General features: G+C 38.9%; 1 protein-coding gene across 6 annotated transcripts in view; it reads right to left on the bottom strand.

The window, feature by feature from the left end:
* The window catches only part of TTN (titin), a 262852-nt gene that overhangs the window by 226950 nt on the left and 16528 nt on the right, over window positions 1-19374 (bottom strand). For all 6 annotated transcript variants that reach the window (XM_040971803.1, XM_040971802.1, XM_040971801.1 and 3 more), the window contains 27 exons: window positions 18008-18301; window positions 17795-17917; window positions 16322-16603; window positions 16026-16091; window positions 15058-15316; window positions 14830-14890; window positions 14499-14714; window positions 13079-13221; window positions 11953-12158; window positions 11206-11439; window positions 10852-11096; window positions 9856-10112; window positions 9581-9745; window positions 9327-9495; window positions 7527-9220; window positions 7115-7396; window positions 6474-6740; window positions 6111-6383; window positions 5734-5997; window positions 5383-5643; window positions 3296-3556; window positions 2552-2815; window positions 2204-2464; window positions 1827-2087; window positions 1179-1439; window positions 586-727; window positions 332-497 (listed from right to left, as the gene is read on the bottom strand). In XM_040971803.1, the coding sequence (XP_040827737.1) occupies window positions 332-497; window positions 586-727; window positions 1179-1439; window positions 1827-2087; window positions 2204-2464; window positions 2552-2815; window positions 3296-3556; window positions 5383-5643; window positions 5734-5997; window positions 6111-6383; window positions 6474-6740; window positions 7115-7396; window positions 7527-9220; window positions 9327-9495; window positions 9581-9745; window positions 9856-10112; window positions 10852-11096; window positions 11206-11439; window positions 11953-12158; window positions 13079-13221; window positions 14499-14714; window positions 14830-14890; window positions 15058-15316; window positions 16026-16091; window positions 16322-16603; window positions 17795-17917; window positions 18008-18301 (7377 nt within the window). The remainder of the gene's footprint in view (window positions 1-331; window positions 498-585; window positions 728-1178; window positions 1440-1826; window positions 2088-2203; window positions 2465-2551; window positions 2816-3295; window positions 3557-5382; window positions 5644-5733; window positions 5998-6110; window positions 6384-6473; window positions 6741-7114; window positions 7397-7526; window positions 9221-9326; window positions 9496-9580; window positions 9746-9855; window positions 10113-10851; window positions 11097-11205; window positions 11440-11952; window positions 12159-13078; window positions 13222-14498; window positions 14715-14829; window positions 14891-15057; window positions 15317-16025; window positions 16092-16321; window positions 16604-17794; window positions 17918-18007; window positions 18302-19374) is intronic.

The following is a 19374-nucleotide window of genomic DNA, read 5'->3' on the forward strand; positions in this document are numbered from 1 at the left end:
TTCATTCTCTTTCTAGTTTTTTTTTTTTTTAGTTATTTATTTTTGGGCTGGGGATGCTTGGCAAGTAGCCATGTATTAGATAGTGAAAGTTCTGCATTTGCTTTGATGAAAGTATTCTAACAGCTGCTATGGACACACACTTATTCCTTAAGTGAGTGGAAACTGTGACTAAACTGATGTCAGCAGAAAAGTCTCTGCCAGCACAGATGAGCTGATTTAATCCCTTAAACAAATGTGTGGTTAGAAAATGTGAAAGTCAGTAATCAAAACATTAAACTGTGGATTCCAGCCCAGTGATGATTTCTCAAAACATTCAGCACGTAGACCCTACCTGAACCTCCTTTTTAATACTTCGGATTCGAACATCTCTGCCCTCTACAAACAGGTTAGCACTCGACATGTTTCCGCCTGCCACCACTGTGTACTTTCCCGCGTCAGACATTCGTGTGGATGGAATTAGAAGGCGGTGAACGTATTTCTCCTTTTGGATCTTTATTCTGTGGGTGATATAGAAATAGGAGTTTAATGTATGATGACCTAAAAGAAATGGATAGTCTGGAATACAGCAAGCTAAGCACAACAGACCTGTCTGCAATTTGCAGTTCTTGGCCATCTTTCATCCACTGGACAGTGATGTCAGGTTCAGAAACTTCACATTCAAACATAGCCCGCTTCTTCTCAAGGACTTTAATGTCCTTAATGTGCTTCCTGAATTCTATGTGACGAGCTACAAGACAACATATAAAAAATTAACTGTGTGATTGATATACAACTTGTATGTAAACACATTAGTTTCAAACACAGAAATCAATTGTTCTCATTGCATTTAGACTTGCTCAACACTCGCCATAGTTTTGTAATGCTTTCTTTTTGCTTAAGACAAACTACGTATCCTTAGTCATCTCTAAAAACTTGATCTTGTCTCCTCTGAGACTTAGGCAACTGCCAATTCACGTCTCTATAAATGTTTATAATCATTCAGATAAATTCAATAAAGTAACATAGGTCCCATGTGGTTTTTCTTCATGTAGCATAAAATTTTCCAAGGTTAATCCATATTGTATCATGTATTAGTACTTTTTTATTGTGGAAGAATATCTCATTGTATGGACATGCCTCATTTCATTTATCTACCCATCAGTGATGCACCGGTTTGTAGGGCATTCATGAAATCCTACCTTCCACATGTAGAGTGGCTGCAGATGTCGCTGTTCCAGCCACAAAGGTGTAGTCAGCAGCATCCCCAAAGTGCACGTTCCTGATGTTCAGTGAGTGTGTGAGCTTTTTGGTTCTCATTTGGCACCTGTCAGTTGATTTAATTTCCACTCCATTCTTCAACCATTTGTAAGAGATGCCTTCATAGTTCACTGTCACCTCAAATGTAATGGTGTCCTTCTCTTCAGCATTGATGTCCTTCAACATGGATGTAATCATGATTGCTATAGAGAGACATAGGGAAAGCATGTGAAGGAATTCCATGTCAGCAAGGGGTGGGCTCTAACGAGTACAGGAAAAAAAAAAGCTGAAACTAATTTAGTAGTAGTATTTGATGTGATTGCAGTTTGGAGATACGAGCTTTTAGAACACATTTTTTCATGTGTCTCTCAGCAGGATGATATCAACAAGGACAGGAGCAGAGGGATCAGCTGCTATATGCTACAGCCACCTCCTCTGTAACCTTTCAAGTCTCATTCAGATGGAGATGCCTGTGACTAATTCAACATGAACATTGGTAGATATTTCAGCCAAGGGGTTTTGAGTGGACTAAATGGACAAGAAGCAAAATGTGTAATGTGAAATAACTAAATCTATTTTCTTTTACTTACGAGTCACTGTGAGGGTGGCGCTGACTTGGTCATTGCCACAGACAAATGTGTATTCTGCTGAGTCCTCTGTGCTGGTGTTCATGATGATCAGCTGGTGGAGTTTTCCTTGCACCACTATCTTGAACTTTTCACTCATCTCAATTTCCACACCATTTTTTAGCCACATGGAAGGGACATTGAAGTGAGACACCTCACATTCAAAAGAAGCGGTCTTGGTCTCAGGCACTTCAATACTTTTCATCGTTTTTGTAATGTGCAATGCTTAGGAAAATCAGAGAGCATCTCAGTTAAAATCTTTAATTTTTAAAACTAGATTAGAAATAAAACAGATGTGTGAATGCCTGGGGGTTGCCCAGGAGAGGCTGCTTAGTACTTACTCTCCACAAACAATTTTGCCTTGCACTCCAGTTGCCCCACTACTGCCGTGTATTCCCCAGCATCCGAGGGAGCAATGTTCTGCAGCATCAGTTTGTGGACCTTCCTTTCTGAGATCAGTCTGTGTTTATCACTTGGCTTAATCTCCACATTCTTATGGAACCATTTTACTGGAACCGTGTCATGGGAAACACTGACTTCAAAGGCAACGGTGGTATTCTCCAAGGCAGTCACATCCTTTGGTTTTTTAATGATCTTGACAGCTAATGAGGCAAGTTATAACAATTCAGTGATACGGATCCTTAACGGTAAGCATGAATTTGCTATTGCTAAAGTCTAAGTCAACTTACTCTCAACATGCAGTCTGGCACTGGCTCCTAGTCTTCCCAGTTTGAAGCCGTACACAGACTCATCCACAATGGCACAGTTTTTAATTCTCAGAGTGTAAACTGTTCCTTTGACTGAGATATCATACTTGTCATTGGATTTCAGCACAACTCCATTTTTGATCCACTGGACACCTTTGACATCAGGGTGTGTGAGCTCGACACTGAAGACGGCATCCTGTGTCTCGGTCACTGTGAGATTCTTCAGAGTCTTCTTAATTTTGACAGCTGAAGACAAAGTTATAGTACGTTATGTAGAAAATGTAGATGACATTATTAAGGACAAGTCATCCTCAACAAGATCATTGTCCAGTCACAATGCAAAAGAATGGTTGGCAAACAGTTATGTAGTATAACTGCTTTTAAAGATACTTTGAAACTATACAGGGAAATCGGGAATCAGTTTTGATAAATTTTAAAACTTGATGGGATAAATGTTGCTTGGTTATATACTAATAGTTTAGTAGCCTGAGTGGAGAAGAGTGAACAAGGAATGAAGAATCTGAGGGGCTGACTGGCTGCTACACAGAACAAGAGAATTGGTTTCACAGAAACATACCAGCTCTCTCTGAGCTGGTGGTGTGCAGCTCAGAGAGTGGAGAGATTTATAGACTATGTGAAAGTAAACTGATGACATTCAAAATGGATATACCACTTTAAACCACTTGACTTTTAAAATGGTAACAATGGTAAGTCTGTAACACTGACCTTCAACTTTGAGTTTGGCAGAGGTTTTAGAGGTGGCCACCTTGTAGGTATATTCTCCAATGTCATCCAACTTGGCGGCAGCAATGATGAGCCTCCTTTGGTGGCCATCAGACTCACTTCTGATATTGTTACTCAGTGGCAAATGTTTTCCATCCTTAAACCATTCACCTTCAGAATCTGGATTGGCAACTTCACATTCAAACACAGCTTCCTGGGATTCAGCCACAGTCTGATCTGTGAGTGGCTTAGAGATGGCCCCTCCTTTGGAATAAGAGAAGCACATGTGTTAAGCTTTTCAAAAATAATTACACAAGAAATTTTTGTATAATTCAATATGCATTAAATGCAAAACTATTATTTTGAACATAGGTAAGTGTCTAGTTGGGTTATCTTTACCCATATGAAGAAAGCACCATAGAAATTCCTTATTACAAAAATGCATGACTGATAACCACAGAAAAGACTGGAGTTAGGAAAAAATTGCAAAAGGAGCGTAACTGTTCAGGTAATCAGGAATAGCACATAACATTAAATGAGAGGATTTCTGACTTAATTCCTTTTTCAGAAGCATTTTCTTTGTTCTTTCAAGTAGTGTTTTATGTGGACATGTTTAATATTTTATTGGTAAGAATTTTCCAAAAGTCTATGGGATGATATACACATATACAAAAAAATCACTATGTTCACAAACTTTTTTTGTGAAGTATTCTACCTTTATTCCCATTATCCATTATCAGAAATAATTACTGGTAAGTTGCTTATCTGTCTATCACTCTTTAAGTTTTGAATTATTCAAGAGGGAAAATGGAATTTTTGTGTTCTGGGTTTCTCACAGTGTCTGGCTTAAATTAGGTATTTGGCAAATGTTGGGTAAAATCACAATGGGGCTCATAATTCCTTGCTTTCACACATTGGAAAACATGTAATTCATACTAAATTGATCAAATTGCAGAACTTAAATTTGACAATCATTTTCATTGTCAAATCTCTGAGAAAATACAATAAGGTAATCAACTGTGGTAACTTTCATTCCAAGTGGGACACACCATTACTACTGACTTACTTATACATTAAATAGCATGGACAGCACAGCTGAACCTGAAAGCCAGACCTCTATTTTTTATTTTATTTTTTTGTTTGTTTTTTCTTTTTTTTTATTGTTATTAACATTGTATTATGTGATACAGTTTTATAGGCACTGGGGATTCCCCCCACCCCTCCTACAACCCTTCCCCCATAGTGGATTCCTCCACCTTCCTGCATAACCACAGTTCAAGTTCAGTTGAGGTTCCTTCATTGCAAGCATATACCTAGCATAAAGTCCAGCATCTTATTGTCCAGATAAGTTCAGTGAAGACCTCTATTTTTTAAATACTAAAATGTAAGGTTGCAAACTAACTAGTTGTGACGTCTAGCTTTCCATTGATAATTGGTTTGTAATTATCTGGTTATTCATTTCAAAACTAAAAACTCCTGCTGAGTGAGAATGGTCATTCCTCTACTTTGTGTCATACTCCTTCCCCTAAAATGCACTAATACAGTAAGTTGTATTTAAAAGTATTCAACTGCTTCCTCAAAAAAAGTATGAAAGAAAGTTGAGAAATAAAGTTTGAAGAAGCAAAAGTGCTTTAAAAAGATAAAGATATTTAGAGTAGACAAGTTTAAATATATATCCATTCAGTAAACATTTATTGATCATTCATTTGTGTAGCATATTAGAAAATATAAAGAATAAGTTTCAGATTACTGTAGACCATACTCTGGAGGAAAGAGCAAATAGGGAATAACACAGGCTTATCATAAAGGTCATGAAACAGGCACCCAAATTATGGGCTTAGGTAAAAGGAGTTTCTACATGAATGGGGAGATTAAGGAAGACCCTTTGGGGAGGACATTTGAGGAGGGTCTGGAAGAATGGTTGGAATTTAGGGTGATGGGGATAGTGTTGAGTGCATTGCTTCCTTAGAGATCAGCATAAGCAGAGGCATCGAAGTGGTAAGCTGATGGGAATGTATGGGGAAAGGGACAACAACTTCTGAATGGAAACAACCTCTCCATCCAGGAATTTAGGTCACAGATGCACCAACCTGCCACGGTAAGTTTTCCAGATGTCATATTTTCTCCAGCATAAAATGTATATTCCCCTTCGTCATCTTTCATCATATTTAAAACTGTCAGCTTATATATTTTCCCATGGGCTTCAATTTTGTATTTAGAACTGGGTTTTATCTCCTTGTCCTTGAAATTCCACACAACATCAATTCCTGAGTGGGACAGCTCAACCTCCAAGACCACATTTTGAGTTTCTGTACAGGTAAGGTCATGAAGACCTCTGATAATCTTAATTTCTGTGGAGGGGGAGAAAAAACAAACATTATTGTTACCCTGGGAAAGTACAATGTTCAAAAGGACACATACATAGATGGAATAATACTTACTTTCTACTGAAAGGTTACAGCTGGTTTCAACTCTGCCAACCATGAGCTTGTAAGGGCCTTCATCTGAAGCATGGGTTCGGTTAATCACCAGTCTCTGCTTCGTGCCTTTGACAATGGCATGCACGCGGTCATCAGGCTTGATTTGTTCATCGTTTAAGTACCATTTTACAGAAGTCACATCGGGCACTGAGACCTTGCATTCAAGCACAGCTTTGGTGCCCTCAATCACATTAACATCTTTTAGAGGTGTTATCACATCAACACCTACAAACACAGACATGCAAGAATTATGAATACAGATTTTTAACATGTCTGCTCATGAAAAACCTTTCTGTCATTTGAGAGAGTAAATAGAACACTGTGTAAGTAACACTCACTATAGACAGAGACACGTCCAGTGGTGGAGAGCCCCAGGGCTGGAATAGTGAATGAGTAATTCCCAGCATCTTCCTTAGTCATGTCTTCAATGAGAAGCATGTGGGAGTGTTTGTCTATTACAATGTGAACCCTATCACCAGACTGCACTTCTTGGCCATCTTTCATCCAGACTCCTTCCACATTTTCCAAGGAGACTTTAACCTCAAGCTGGACAATGTCACCTTCACAGACTTTTTGATCACTGAGTCCTTGTAAAATAGTGATGGGACGGGCTGTAAAACACAGAACAAAAGGTTATGACCACTTTTGTCAATAAGCTACAGAAATGGTCACTTCAGGCTGATAAGAATGGGAAGACATACGTTTCATCTTGAGTTTGCAGGTGGTCTTTTTCCCATCAGCAACAAAGCTGTATTCTCCCTGGTCCTCTTTGGTTACATCTTTGACCGTGAGGTTCTGACGTCCACGGCGAGAGGTAATTGTGTATTTGCCATTGGATTTAAGCTCCACACCATTATGATACCATTTGCCTTCTATGTTTTCAGGGGATATAATACATTCCAGTTCTCCTGAAAATGATTCTGGAACTTCTATGTCCTCAAGTTCTTTCACAAACTCTACAACTGCACCTGAAGTATAAGAAAAGGAAAAATTACTTTCTCTGGAGATTCATGTATCCAGTCTTAGGATCAAGGCAATACATTGAATTCCTCTTACATCCCTCAATATTCACCTGCAGTTAACTGAGGAACAAACTGTCAATAAATATGAGTTATTTCAATTTCAAATTATTTTTGAAATTCTAGCTATGTTTTTATAAAGATTTAAAAAAATGTTGTTCCTTTACAATACAAATGGCCCATATCAGTGATTAGGAATATAAATTTTTGATTTTTTTCCTTAAAGTCTCATTCCCAAACAATTCCCTTTATGAAATGAAAGTGGCATCTCTACTTTTATACTGATGTTGACTTTACATTATCAATGAAAGTGGATTTGTTACCTTCAACAATCAGTTTAGCTGTTGTTTTGACATTTTCATCTTCCACGAGTACACAGCTGTAGTCTTCAGCATCAGATGTGTCGATGGTCAGCACAGAGAGGAAGTGAACCTTTCTGTCAGAGTGCATTCTGTATTTGTCTCCTTGATGAATCTCCACACCATCTTTGTACCATTTCACTTTGACGAATGGCTCTGAAGTTTCACATTCAAAAGTTGCCATGGTGTCTTTTTCCTTAGCCACAACATCTTGTAATTCTTGTGTGAAATTAATCAATTGCTTGGCTACAAGAAATGAACATTGTATTAAATGTTGTTCACCATTTGAGTAACGGGAAAGAGCAACAAAAAGAAACATGAGTGGATATTCATAGATGCCCAGAGATAGGTCTATCTTGTGAAAGATTTTGATTACCTTGGACAAGTAAGAAGGCATGACTGGAGGTTTCCCCAGCTACGTTGAAGGCCTTCACCATGATGCTGGCAGAGTCCTCAGCAGTCACATCTCTTATGACAAGTTCACACACATTGTCTTCAGGCCAGTACCAGTAGATTCGGTCAGAGCGTTCAATTTTTACACCATTTTTGTACCATTCACATTCAGGATCTGGTTTCCCTACAACTCTGACACGGAAGTGTGCATCAGACCCTTGGCCCACTGTCTGGCTTTGGATTCTTTCAAAGATTTTGGGAGCTTCCATACTAGGACTTAGTTCAATTCTATCAGGTTTAAAAGTTGGAATAGTTATTTTGCCTTCCTCGGCAAGGGCTTTCTTTTCCTCTTCGGTTAACTCTTTGGTCCAGTGCAGAAGTTCATCTTTTGTCTTCTTTAGGAGTTCTTCGTAAGACTCATCCTTCTTCCGAGACTTAAGCTCCACGGCAGTGATGGCTTCGTAATAACCTTCTTCTGTTCTGCGCTTGAATTTACTGCGTAACTCTTCAGACTCCTCAGATACTTTTTCATGAGTAATTCTCTCAGCTCTTTTCAATTTCACTACTTCTTTGGTCTCAGAGATGTCAACAGGTCTGTCTACTTTTTGTACTTCAAACTGAAGTTTTCCTGATTCATGCACGTGAAACTCAGGCTTTGGTTCAGGGGCTCGCCTGAGGACAGATCTAAAATCTTCCCTCTGTTGAATCTCAAGCTTCACTTTGTGTTCTATTACACCCTCGGGGTTTTCGGCAGTGATCTTGACTTCACCTGTGTCATATGATTTGCAGTCCACGATGTCCAGATAATGAATGCCATCATAACGAACTCTGAACCTTTTGCTTTTGCGGATGAGCTGTCCGTTAAGGTACCAGTTGAGTTTGGGCTGAGGATAGCCTGTTACTCGGCAGCGGAATCTAGCAGTCTCTCCTTCAAGGACTCTCACTGGCTCTGGGAACAAGACAATGTCTGGCTTTTGTTTTTCTTTTTGATCTGTGGTTACACCTGTCAGTGCACCTTCATGGGCCATTCTCTCTAATTCTTCAATTCTCTGTAAGCCTTTCTTTCCCTCAGGCAATTGAGATTCTTCCACAAGACTTTTCTCATCTTTAACAATAAGGGTGGCAGAAGTATGATCTGTTCCATATTTGTTAGTGGCTCTACAAGTAATGATACCGCTGTCCCTAGAATATGCAACTCCAAAGTCAAGGCTGCAATATCCAAATTCATTGATCATACGGAGCCTGTTGGCTGCCTCAAGTGGCTTTCCATCATGGAGCCATTCTACCACCATCGTAGGATCACCGATTGGTGTCAGTCTGCATTCAAAGTGGGCAGGCCCAATGCGTTTCAGTCTTAAGGAACTGAGTTTTTTCTTGAAAAATGGCTTCTGTTGTTTCTCTTTGTCATAGAGGTCACCCTCTTCCCATTGTTCTTGACCGTATCGCAAATGGAGTGGCTCCAGTTCTGGGGCTGCAATCTCCTTGGCTTTATATGTTCCTCGTGGAATGATGAGCTTTCTCTCTGGTTCAGGTTCTGCAAACTCAACTTCAACATTAACTTTGCATCGTGTAGTGTCTCTGCCAGCCTTATTAATAGCAGTGGCAGTATACCAGGCTGAATCTTGGCTGACGGTGGAGTCGATTTTAAGAGCAGCTTCTCCCTTAGTTCCTTCAATTCTAAAAAACATAGTAGAGGGATAAAAATCAATATTGAAATACATTGCTTTCTTAGATAACAGGTTTGTATAGAAAGCTTAGTTTTACTATTTCCAAAGAAGCTTACCTGATTTTTGGATATTTATGTGGCATAATGATGTCACTATTTTTCAACCACACAATGTCAGGATTGGGATTACCCGTTGCTCTGACTTTCATTTCAAGCCGGGCACCTTCCTTGACATTGACATTTTTCAGTTTTTCCACAAACACTGGTTTTACCTGATGTTCCACGGCTGAGAAAAAAAAAGTCACGGTTTAGAGTGCAGTGATGTAAGTACCAAATCCCAAGTGATAAAGTCATTTGTTTATTTATTTTACCTTCCACAGTTAAAGTCACTGAAATTGTAGATTTGCCAGCCCTATTTTGGGCAACCACAGTCCATTCCCCAGAATCACTGGGTGTGGCAGGGACAATAATCAGCGACTGAGTACCATCTTCTTTAATGACTATTTTATGAGTGTAGTCATTGACGATTTGCTGGCCTATCAGAAAACAAGTGAAAAAGTAGATTTAAAACATATTTAAGAAACACTGGACATACCCATAAATTTTTTTTTAATTGAATGATTCAAGAACAAAACCTTATAATTACCATTATGAAACCAGAAGGTTTCCGGCATAGGTCTACCCACAACCTTTAAATCAAATCTGGCACTCTGCCCCTCCAGACATTTGAAAGAAGTGGGTTTTAACACAAAAACAGGCTTGTATAGTCTCTCGAGTTGTGACTCATCGGTCTCCTCCAGCCTGCGTCCAGGGGACATTCGTGCAGGGGACATCCGGGCAGGAGACATCCGGGCAGGAGACATGCGTATGGGAGACCTGCTCACAGAACGTGGGGAAACAGATCTGGAAAAGAGGGGCAAGCCAGAGATTTCTATGAAGTGTAAAAAAATCCAACCAACCTCTCTCCCTCTCTCTTATTCACCAATACAACTTCCAAATGTACTCCTCATTGGTACCAGAAGGCAACTCAAGCTGAGATCCACAAAAATATATTTTTATTGCCGTCAAAGCTGTATTTTCCTCATATTCTCAATCTGGTTGGTAGTCACTCAACACACCCAAGTCCTAAGGCTCAAAATCTTGGAGCAATACTAGCTGCCTTATCCTCCCTCCTCATTTGGATTGAACTAGCCAGTTTCTTTATTCAACTAAGAAAACATCTCAAATGTGAAAACATTCACAGGTAATTATATTTTTTAAGCATGAGAGATGGAAAACACAAAAATCATATTAGGAAACAAAATAAAACAAAATCCTGTCACACACTGCATCTGCACTGGCCAAACTAAAGCAAATACTTTAGCTTCTTAGATCTTCAGTGATCCAATTTTCCACACACTGACAGCAGCCCCTCAATTGCAGGGTTGTTACATAAACTAAGGAAAATGAATGATATGTTACACTAATGAAGGCTCTTTGCCAGGAAGAATAACTCAGCAATTCTTAGGATGGCCAAAGGTGAGTCTCCTTGCTTTTTCAGTCTCTAACTATTTCTCCCCATAGAACAGTAACTTGGTACTGGGATAGTTGAGGTTTTGAAATAATGTAAACATGAAACAGCCTGGATTATTACTAGCTTTACCTGATTCTGCTCACTGGCTCTGGTGTGGGTATGTAAGTCGGCGCTCCCAAAGGTGCAGCAGGCTCCACATACAGCTTCCCTGAGCAGATTGCATTTCCTTTCACATTGCTGGCAAACGCAGTGTAGATTCCTTCATCTTCCGGAAGGACAACAGGTATACGCAGGCTGGCTCTGCCATCTGGTAGAAATTCCATTTGGTATCTCTCTCCAGGTTTGATACGCTTGCCGTCTTTGTACCATGCAATCTATAAACAATACCATGGTATGTGAATGAAATCTAGATGAATTAGCTCTGTTGTAACTTGCTTGTTTCTCCACTGTGGTATGGAGCTGTGACAAATGCTCATTGCTTACCTTGGGCAATGGATATCCAGACATTTTGCAATGAAACGTGACACCCATGCCCTCGAGTATCCTGTAGTTCTTGAGTCTTATTTCAAATCCTGATTCAACAGCTTCAGACTCGGAAATGTCCATTGCCATCTTTTCTTCTCCATCTTCTTCAAGAAGTTCTTCTAAGGTAGTCTTTATTATTCTATATTCAATTTCTTTAATGAGTCTCTCCTCAAAGGAAGAAATATGGAATTCCTATGCAGTAAAAATTACAGTTTGTTAAAAAGATATTGCTAGAAATTCTTTAAGACTGCCTATGAATTTCTGAACTAAGGACTAGATGTTGTTTTAGATTAAGAGACGAGTGCTGTGGTTGTTTGGAATTTACAGTCACCTTTGCCAATGAAAAGTTTTGTTACCTTGGGCAAAATGTTCTTCTAAGAGGAAGCCTCTGCTTGAGATGTTCAACACACAGAAAAGGCTATTGGCAATCATGAACTTGGCTATGCTGACAGATTCGCCTTCTCCTAAACATTACATACAGTCCTATTTCTAAAGTCACATTTTGCTGTGTATGTAAAATACTTCTTTCCTCCTATCACAGATGTCAAATGTCATAAATATTAAGGAAAGCTGTCCGTAGTGAAGTTAGACCTTCTAGCATTCGTCCAACTCTCATCCTATCATTTGAGAATGAAAACATCAAACACCCTGGGAGGAAAGTATAATTTATATAATGTCTTATTTAGTCATTTTACTTATGCCCACCTGGTCTTCAACAAAAGTTCTAACCATGACGGTGTCTTTGGCCATCTTCTTTCTAATTAAGGCTTGTTCTTTTTCATACTCTTTTTCATACTCAGAGTATAAAAATCCAGGTGCCATCTCTCCAACTTTGGGTTCTTGAACAAATGCAGTCATTTGTGTCTGGTAAAGCATTTCTTGCTGGGACTTCATCAGTAACTCATAATCAGCTAAGAGTTAAGAAGACAAGTGATTTCTTAATCTCCTTATTATAAGTAATTCATGCCACTATTCACTCAGGCAAGCCCCAGACTAGGGAAAAGCTGATTTTATAAACCCTAAATTTTTCAAATTTCTATTATCAAAGTGCTCAATAAATATTCATTAGTTTGAACTTCAAAACTAACTCCAACTAGCCACCACTATTGTACAAAAACTTTCCTATCAGCAGCAAGTCCCTCGGGATCTACTCTAGAGGTCTTGCTAATTTAATGTGTGTGTGGCTTTCAGCCTTTTTTTTTTTTCAAACTTTCCTCAGTCTTATGTGCATGATCTATTAAATGAGGATGATAGCCCAACTTTCTCTCATGTTGTACAGATCAAATGAGACAGGACATGGGATGGTACTTTAAATGTAAACAGTTAGTAGGTAAAAGTGATCCATGGATACATTTTTTTGGCATGAATGCTACTGAATTGTTTTCTGAATCATGAAACATGAAAAATCTGATTTATAGCTTGCATTTAAAATATTGGAGACCAGTAACACTGAGTGTGGTGCCTTCCAGGGCAGGGGGTTACTACCTGCTTGAAGCGAGGTACACAGTCTCAGCTCCCCACTGTCTGTGTTCTGTTTCCCTTATCACCTTCCCGAACTGGGAGGGCAACTGGAATTAGGATCCCTACATCGTCTCAGCGATAGGCAGGTGCCATCCATCACCAAATAGAAACTATTTCCAACGTTTCAGGAGGTAAGCATCAGCAATACATGCTCTATAGACATTTCCTATAGAGCCAAAGCCAAAAGACATGGACCAAGCATCACCCCTGGGATACCATAATAATTCTTTGAGCCAACTCTGGCCTCATGTGCTTCCCTGAATTGCAGGTCCTATCATACATCTAAGAAGTGACTTAGAGCTGTACTTACCTTCCTCCAGTAAGGAAGCAGAGGCAGAGGTTTCTCCGTGCTTGTTACGTATAACAATAGTGTATTCTCCAGCATCATCAGCGAAAGTCATAGAAATCACCAGTCTACACTCACCAGTTTGTTTGTTGTAACTCACTTTGTATCTTTATGGAAATAAGCAAAAAAATCATTTATGAGAAACATAAAAGAATTATACATTTTTAGTGTGAATGGATCTGTGAAATAAAGTCCTAAATATATAATAACTCAACTTTGCCATAGAATGTGAGATTGCTGAACATTTAGGGATGAACTTGAAGGAGGACAAAGAAATTAAAATTGCTCAGTTAAAATAATGTTCATATATTCTTTAAAACAAAAAATTGGATACAAAACTGCTAGGATCACACAAATGGAAATAAGTGGCACTCATGCTTATGTTGCCAAATAGTGAAATTGTTTAAACAAAAAATACTTTGTTTCATATGTACTTGAAGATCAAATTAATGATCAAAAAATGAAATCCTTTGTCAGAACTTTGGTACCTCATATTTCTCTCTAAGATATGACCTTGACATTACAAAATACTTATTTCAAAGGCAGAATGCAGGAAAAAAAAAAGAATTCAAAGAGAGAAAGAAGAGGAGAAACAGAGATCTTCCATTCGTTGGCTTTTCCCTCAAATGGCCACACAAATTGAGGCAGGGCTGGGTTGAAGCCAAGATTCAGGAACTCTTCCAAGTCTTCCATGTAGGTGGCAGGAACCCAAATACTTTAGAAATTGTCTCCTGCACCCCAGATGTACTACTAGGGAGGTGAATCGGGAATGCAGAGTAGCAAGGGCTTGAACTGTAACTCTGATCTGGGATGCAGGCTCTCTATGATACAGCCTAACCAGCTGTGCTCTAACACCTGCTCCAGCACCTACAATTTTTTAACCTAAAAATTACATTGCCTTTTTATTGTATGGTTTTGGTTTTGCCTTGAATTTCAGGAAAGTGAAAGCTAAATGTCATGATCACATGCAGACTCTTATTACAAATTTTTATAACTAGTTTTCTTTGGCATTACATAACCCCTACTCTTTTCTTTCTTGGTAACTTGATTATTATGTGCTTTTATTAAAAGTTGCCTCAAATGCCTTAAGGAAGAGAGATTATGTGCACATCAGAGTCCACATGACTTTCCTTGTTTCACTGGCAAAATGAATGAATCATAGTAGAATATAAAGAAACAAATCTTCTATCCATTATACATAAACACTTTGATTTTTCAAAAAGATTTCATACAAATATGTGTGAGTACCTAAAACCAAGCTATGAAGCCTCTACTATAAAAAGTCTACAGTTTTTGGTGTGGCTAGTAAATTTCACTTCTCCCTCATATTCATATACAGATTACATAAATTATAGGGAACTTCATGACTTCATTATCAAGATACCTGTATCCAGTGGTTAGAGGAACCCCTGATTTTTTCCAGTAGACATGGGGTTTGGGGTTGCCGCCAATCTGGCATTCAAACACAACACTTCCACCTTCCACCAGTTTCTGGACTACTGGTTTTGTAATAAAGAATGGTGCAGCAGGTTCTCCGGGCATTGCTTGTTCCTCCATGATACTGGTATCAGTCATGACCACATCTCTTGACTCAACAAAGCTGCAAAGAGAATTTCTTTTCATATTAGCTTCTGAATTGCAATTTGCCAGTTCCACAAAAACAGAAAGTCAAAACTGTATTAGAAAAACAGCGAATTAGCCAAAGAGCATTTTACCGTTTCTCTTCTGTGGTCATTTTTTCAGCCACAGTAGTTTCCTTTTCAAACTCTTCTGACACTGGAAGAAAGCAAAAGGTTCTCATTGGAGTGAGTTGTATAGTCTGTTCCATTAGAGACTCTTGCTTAACAACAGTTCAGTGGGTCCCCTAACATAGCCCCTGATTCTGAAAGAGGATGTTGATAAGAGATATGTACAACTGTATCGGGGCAGGGGGAAACACTTACCCTGTACAGCCAGGTAGCAGGATGTGCTAACGGTCCCAGCCTCATTCACAGCACTGCATGTGAATCGCCCGCTGTCTTCTGCAAAGGCTTCACGAATCATAAGGCGGGCAATTCCACTCTGGAAGGTTATCTGGAAATCAATGGAACTTTCGATTTGGTAGTCTTCTCTGTACCATGTCACTGTTGGGGATGGGTATCCAGAGATGTGGCATTCCAAGGTGACAGATTCACCTTCTATGACAGTCACATTCTTCAAGCCCTAAAGAGATAATGAAATGGGTGCATATTCATTAATCATTCATGCTTATGTTATAATAAACACCAGGTTTGAAATTGCACATTTGAATTGCTACAAAATGGCCTTTTAAGCAGGGTTTCAGAAATATTACTAAAGAGATTTCTTGGAAATTGAAATATTCCTAATTTGAAATCAATGCAATAGTCAATTCCAAGTGCCTAAATAATATTACATAATAATATTGCTTATATTTATCTGTGTCTTCCTGTACCTTAAACTTTTCAAATCCTCATCAAATTGGAAGGTGCAGTGGTAGCAAAGGCCACCTATTCAACAGTTATTACTGTACCCCAGCTAGAACCAATTCATCCTTCCCATGGCTTCTCTTTCTGCTGGGATACTTCTCACTTTCTGTATCATTCTATTTATGTATATATTTTTATATAGCAAGGTAAAGACTTCAAAGAGATCTGGGTTCGTTTTACGTATCAATATTGAGAAATAATGCCTTGCATACATTATAAAGTCATATAAAGTCTGTTGGATACTTGAATGATGATTACCACAAAGAATGTCCTTTTTACTAAATAGGGTATGATCTTAAAATTATCATTGATAAACTCCCTGATGCCTTTGTGGGGGGAACTTTGAGCAGCAGATCCTCTCACACAAATGTTAAAATCATTATGGTCAACTACGGAAAGAATCCAATAGAATCCACTTCACTCACCGAGACTAGTGTTGGTGGAGTCACAGGGATTTCAGCAGGTGCCGGTACTCTTGCTGTTTCTGTTACCTGTGATTTTTAAGAAAGGATATTTCAAGATTCCCATGAGATTGGGAGCAATTTCATAAACTCCTAGCACACACAAAATGTAAGAGTTAGTTTTGGGAAAAGCCCTCTGATTCAACCATACGCCACAGAACTGAGTATAGTAAAGGAATCAGGTGACCTTGCTGAGTGCTTCTTCACCGGTGGGATCAATGGGAGTGGGTCAAGAGGTAGCTCACACACCAGTCACCCACCTTGGCTTCCCGCCCATGCAGCACTTCAAAACGCTCTTCCCGGACGGTGCCGCCAGCCAGGCTCACCCCCACTTCCTTTTTTACTTCAATGCCAGCTTGACTCTTGTATGTCTCCGGGGTGTCGGCGAAGGGGAACTGTGGTGAGGGGGTGGGCTCTGCCCTTACTCTAGTCTCAGTGGGCTTCACTGTAGGAGCCTTCACCGATTTGGTGATCTTCTGAGCAGAGGATGTGGCTGACAACTCTTTTTGTAAAGTGGCAATAGCACTACCAGCAATGGATGCCTAAATGGAAAGGAAGCCAAAAAAGTCATTTCTTTGTCATTGTCATCCAAGTCACCATTCATAAGTGTTTTCCTATTAGTCCTCCTTACTGCTGTAAGTCTCTCTCTCTCTTTCTTTTTTTTTTTTTTTTTTTGGTCCATTTTTTTAATGCCTTCATTGTTGCTAATGGAGAGTTAAAGATATGTCAATTAGAAAATGCCTGGTAATTTGTTAGTTTGCAAGACAGATTTTAAAATATGAAGAGTTGTGTTAAGGCATTTTTATTTTACAGTATAGGTCATAAAAAGACTGAAGATCTAAAGTTCAATCTAGAATTTTCACTTAGCCATCCCAATTCTGCATTTGAAAATACTGCAGTGAGTATTTCAACATTACAAAATTACTTAGCAAATTTTATGAGAAATAGTTTGAAGGAGAATATTAGGATTTTAACCACTAATTTGTGAAGACTGAAAATGTAGACATTCAGGAAAATATTTCTGAAAGTTTCCATTACTATTTTTATTCCACTAGTATCTATGGTTATTTGGTTTCAGTAATAATTTGAGCCTTTCCCAGCCATGTACTTAACAAACATGTACGTCACAATTCTTTGAAAACATAGAAAATTTTATTTCTGTGTCTTAGAATTGCAATATAAGAAGGGCAACAGTGACTAATTTTGAAGGTTATAACATTTGGTCAGCTTTCTAAGATTTTTTTTTTACCCACATTTCACATGAATTTTCAGTCTCCTGACAACAGAGCTAATAAGGGGCAGATATAAGATGCTAGTACATGGATTTGAGGTTTCTTAATGTCTGTCAGTATTATTGAAATATATTCCCAGTTGAGTTACCTTGGAATGTCTCACAACCTAAGGAAACCCACATTGTGAGATACTCTATCTTTAGAGTTACTAGAACAACAGTGACCCAAACATTTGAGTTTGAGCTATCCCTGAGATGGGAAACAAAGAGGCCTGCATAGCGCTCCGTCTCTTCAAACATGTAAGACACCACCTGCTCTTCCAGGCGCACCTTTATGCACAACTTCAGAACCCAAACCTTAGGGGCTTCTGTGTCCACCATGAATGCAAATAGACATTAAAAAGAGGCCATATTTGCCTACCCCAAAGATACCTCCTACCATGTTTTAGATACTTGCTCCTTTTGACCTGAAAACTTCCTCCCGTGTCCTTTCATTTCTTACCTCATATCCATGTTCCGTCTTAGGAACAGAAATCTTTGAAACGGTAAAGTGAGGGCTTGCTGTGCGGGGACGTTTATCCACATGGACTAATCTTTCACTAGTTACATCTGTAGTTTTCTTGATCTGCATTGAAATAAAACTCAGTGACACCACTATTCACCAGTTCTGCCTGCTTTCCACTGCAGAGGGGGAACACAACAAGTGCAGACTCACCTGTGATGATATGTGCATTCCCATTTGATCAGTAGTTTTGATATGAGTCTCAGAAGGAGCCTGAATCACAACAGGCTTGACTGCTTTCGGGACAACTTGGGGTTCTGAGGCTGGACGTTGGGGATGCTCAGTGACCTTCGTGGCAGAAATGTGCTCCTTGTAGCCATACTCCAGGGTAGTCTGCTGAGCATAGGATTCTTCAGGATGCCCAGGTTCTCTGGGCTCTCTAACACGGGCCTGATCTACTGCAGCGACAACTGTTGCTACAGCTTCAGCCTTTTTTCCAACGCCCACCTGGAGGCAAGATTTTCAGAATTAATTCATAGTAATGACATAGTCATGCTGAGACATCCCCTAGGCAAATCCTTCTGGAACATCTCCTCATTGCCAGTTAGAACACAAAATGCCTAAAGGCATGATAGATGGGTAGATGACGACTGTGCTACACAGCAATGTTAACATGTCCAGAAATGTAACTCAGAAGTGCTTTCTAGAACTAAGTATTTCAATGATTATCATGCTGTATAGACATCTATTAAGACACAGTTTACATCTGCTTCATTATACAAGACATTGCATCACACAGACAACATAATATATATACAGAATTATATATATACAGAATTATAACTGGGTATTTCTAGTATGTTATCCAGATAGTCCATTAATAATTAGAAAATCAGACATTTGGAGCTGTTTGACTTCACTGATTATTTTGAATATATCCTTCAATCACTAATTCTCATGCCAGGACAGTGATGGTAGTGATCAAAGGATACTCAAATAACATCACCATACCATCTATAAAGGTCAGCTGCCACAGAGTTATGTGGTTCCATGCAAATATGAGCTAACATGAAACCTCTGAACACAGAATGAGCATGTAAATTTACTTATGATTCTCTAGGGACAAGATTTGCTCAATGTACTTGAAAGTATCTCTCTTACAATATATGAATGGAAGAACTATGATTAAAATGAAAACATTATCGTGTTTGGATTCAAGACAACAACGTTTAACATTGAAGCTCAATTTAGTTTCAGCACTACAGGCAGTTAAAGTGCAGATGGAAACAGAAATATTATTTTCTCATTTCTATGATTCTGATTAGCATAAATGGCAATACAATTTACAGAATTTCTCCTTTAAAGGAAGCAAACAGTGGAAGCACCTTACACATTGTGATTCTCTGCATTGCTTGGAAATAGCATATCACAAACATCACATAGCCATGTCCATCTAACACACTTTAAAAGTAGGGCTAGAATGTTTTAATATTCATTTTCTTGTCTGCTGCTTTGAACAGTTTCAGACTGCACTGGAAAGCTTTTTCAAATCTCTCATGTGTATATCCTTTAAAATTGTT

This window comes from Ochotona curzoniae, unplaced genomic scaffold (assembly GCF_017591425.1).
Source record: "Ochotona curzoniae isolate NIBS_2020 unplaced genomic scaffold, NIBS_Ocur_1.0 contig_2210, whole genome shotgun sequence".
Classification (NCBI taxonomy): domain Eukaryota; kingdom Metazoa; phylum Chordata; class Mammalia; order Lagomorpha; family Ochotonidae; genus Ochotona; species Ochotona curzoniae.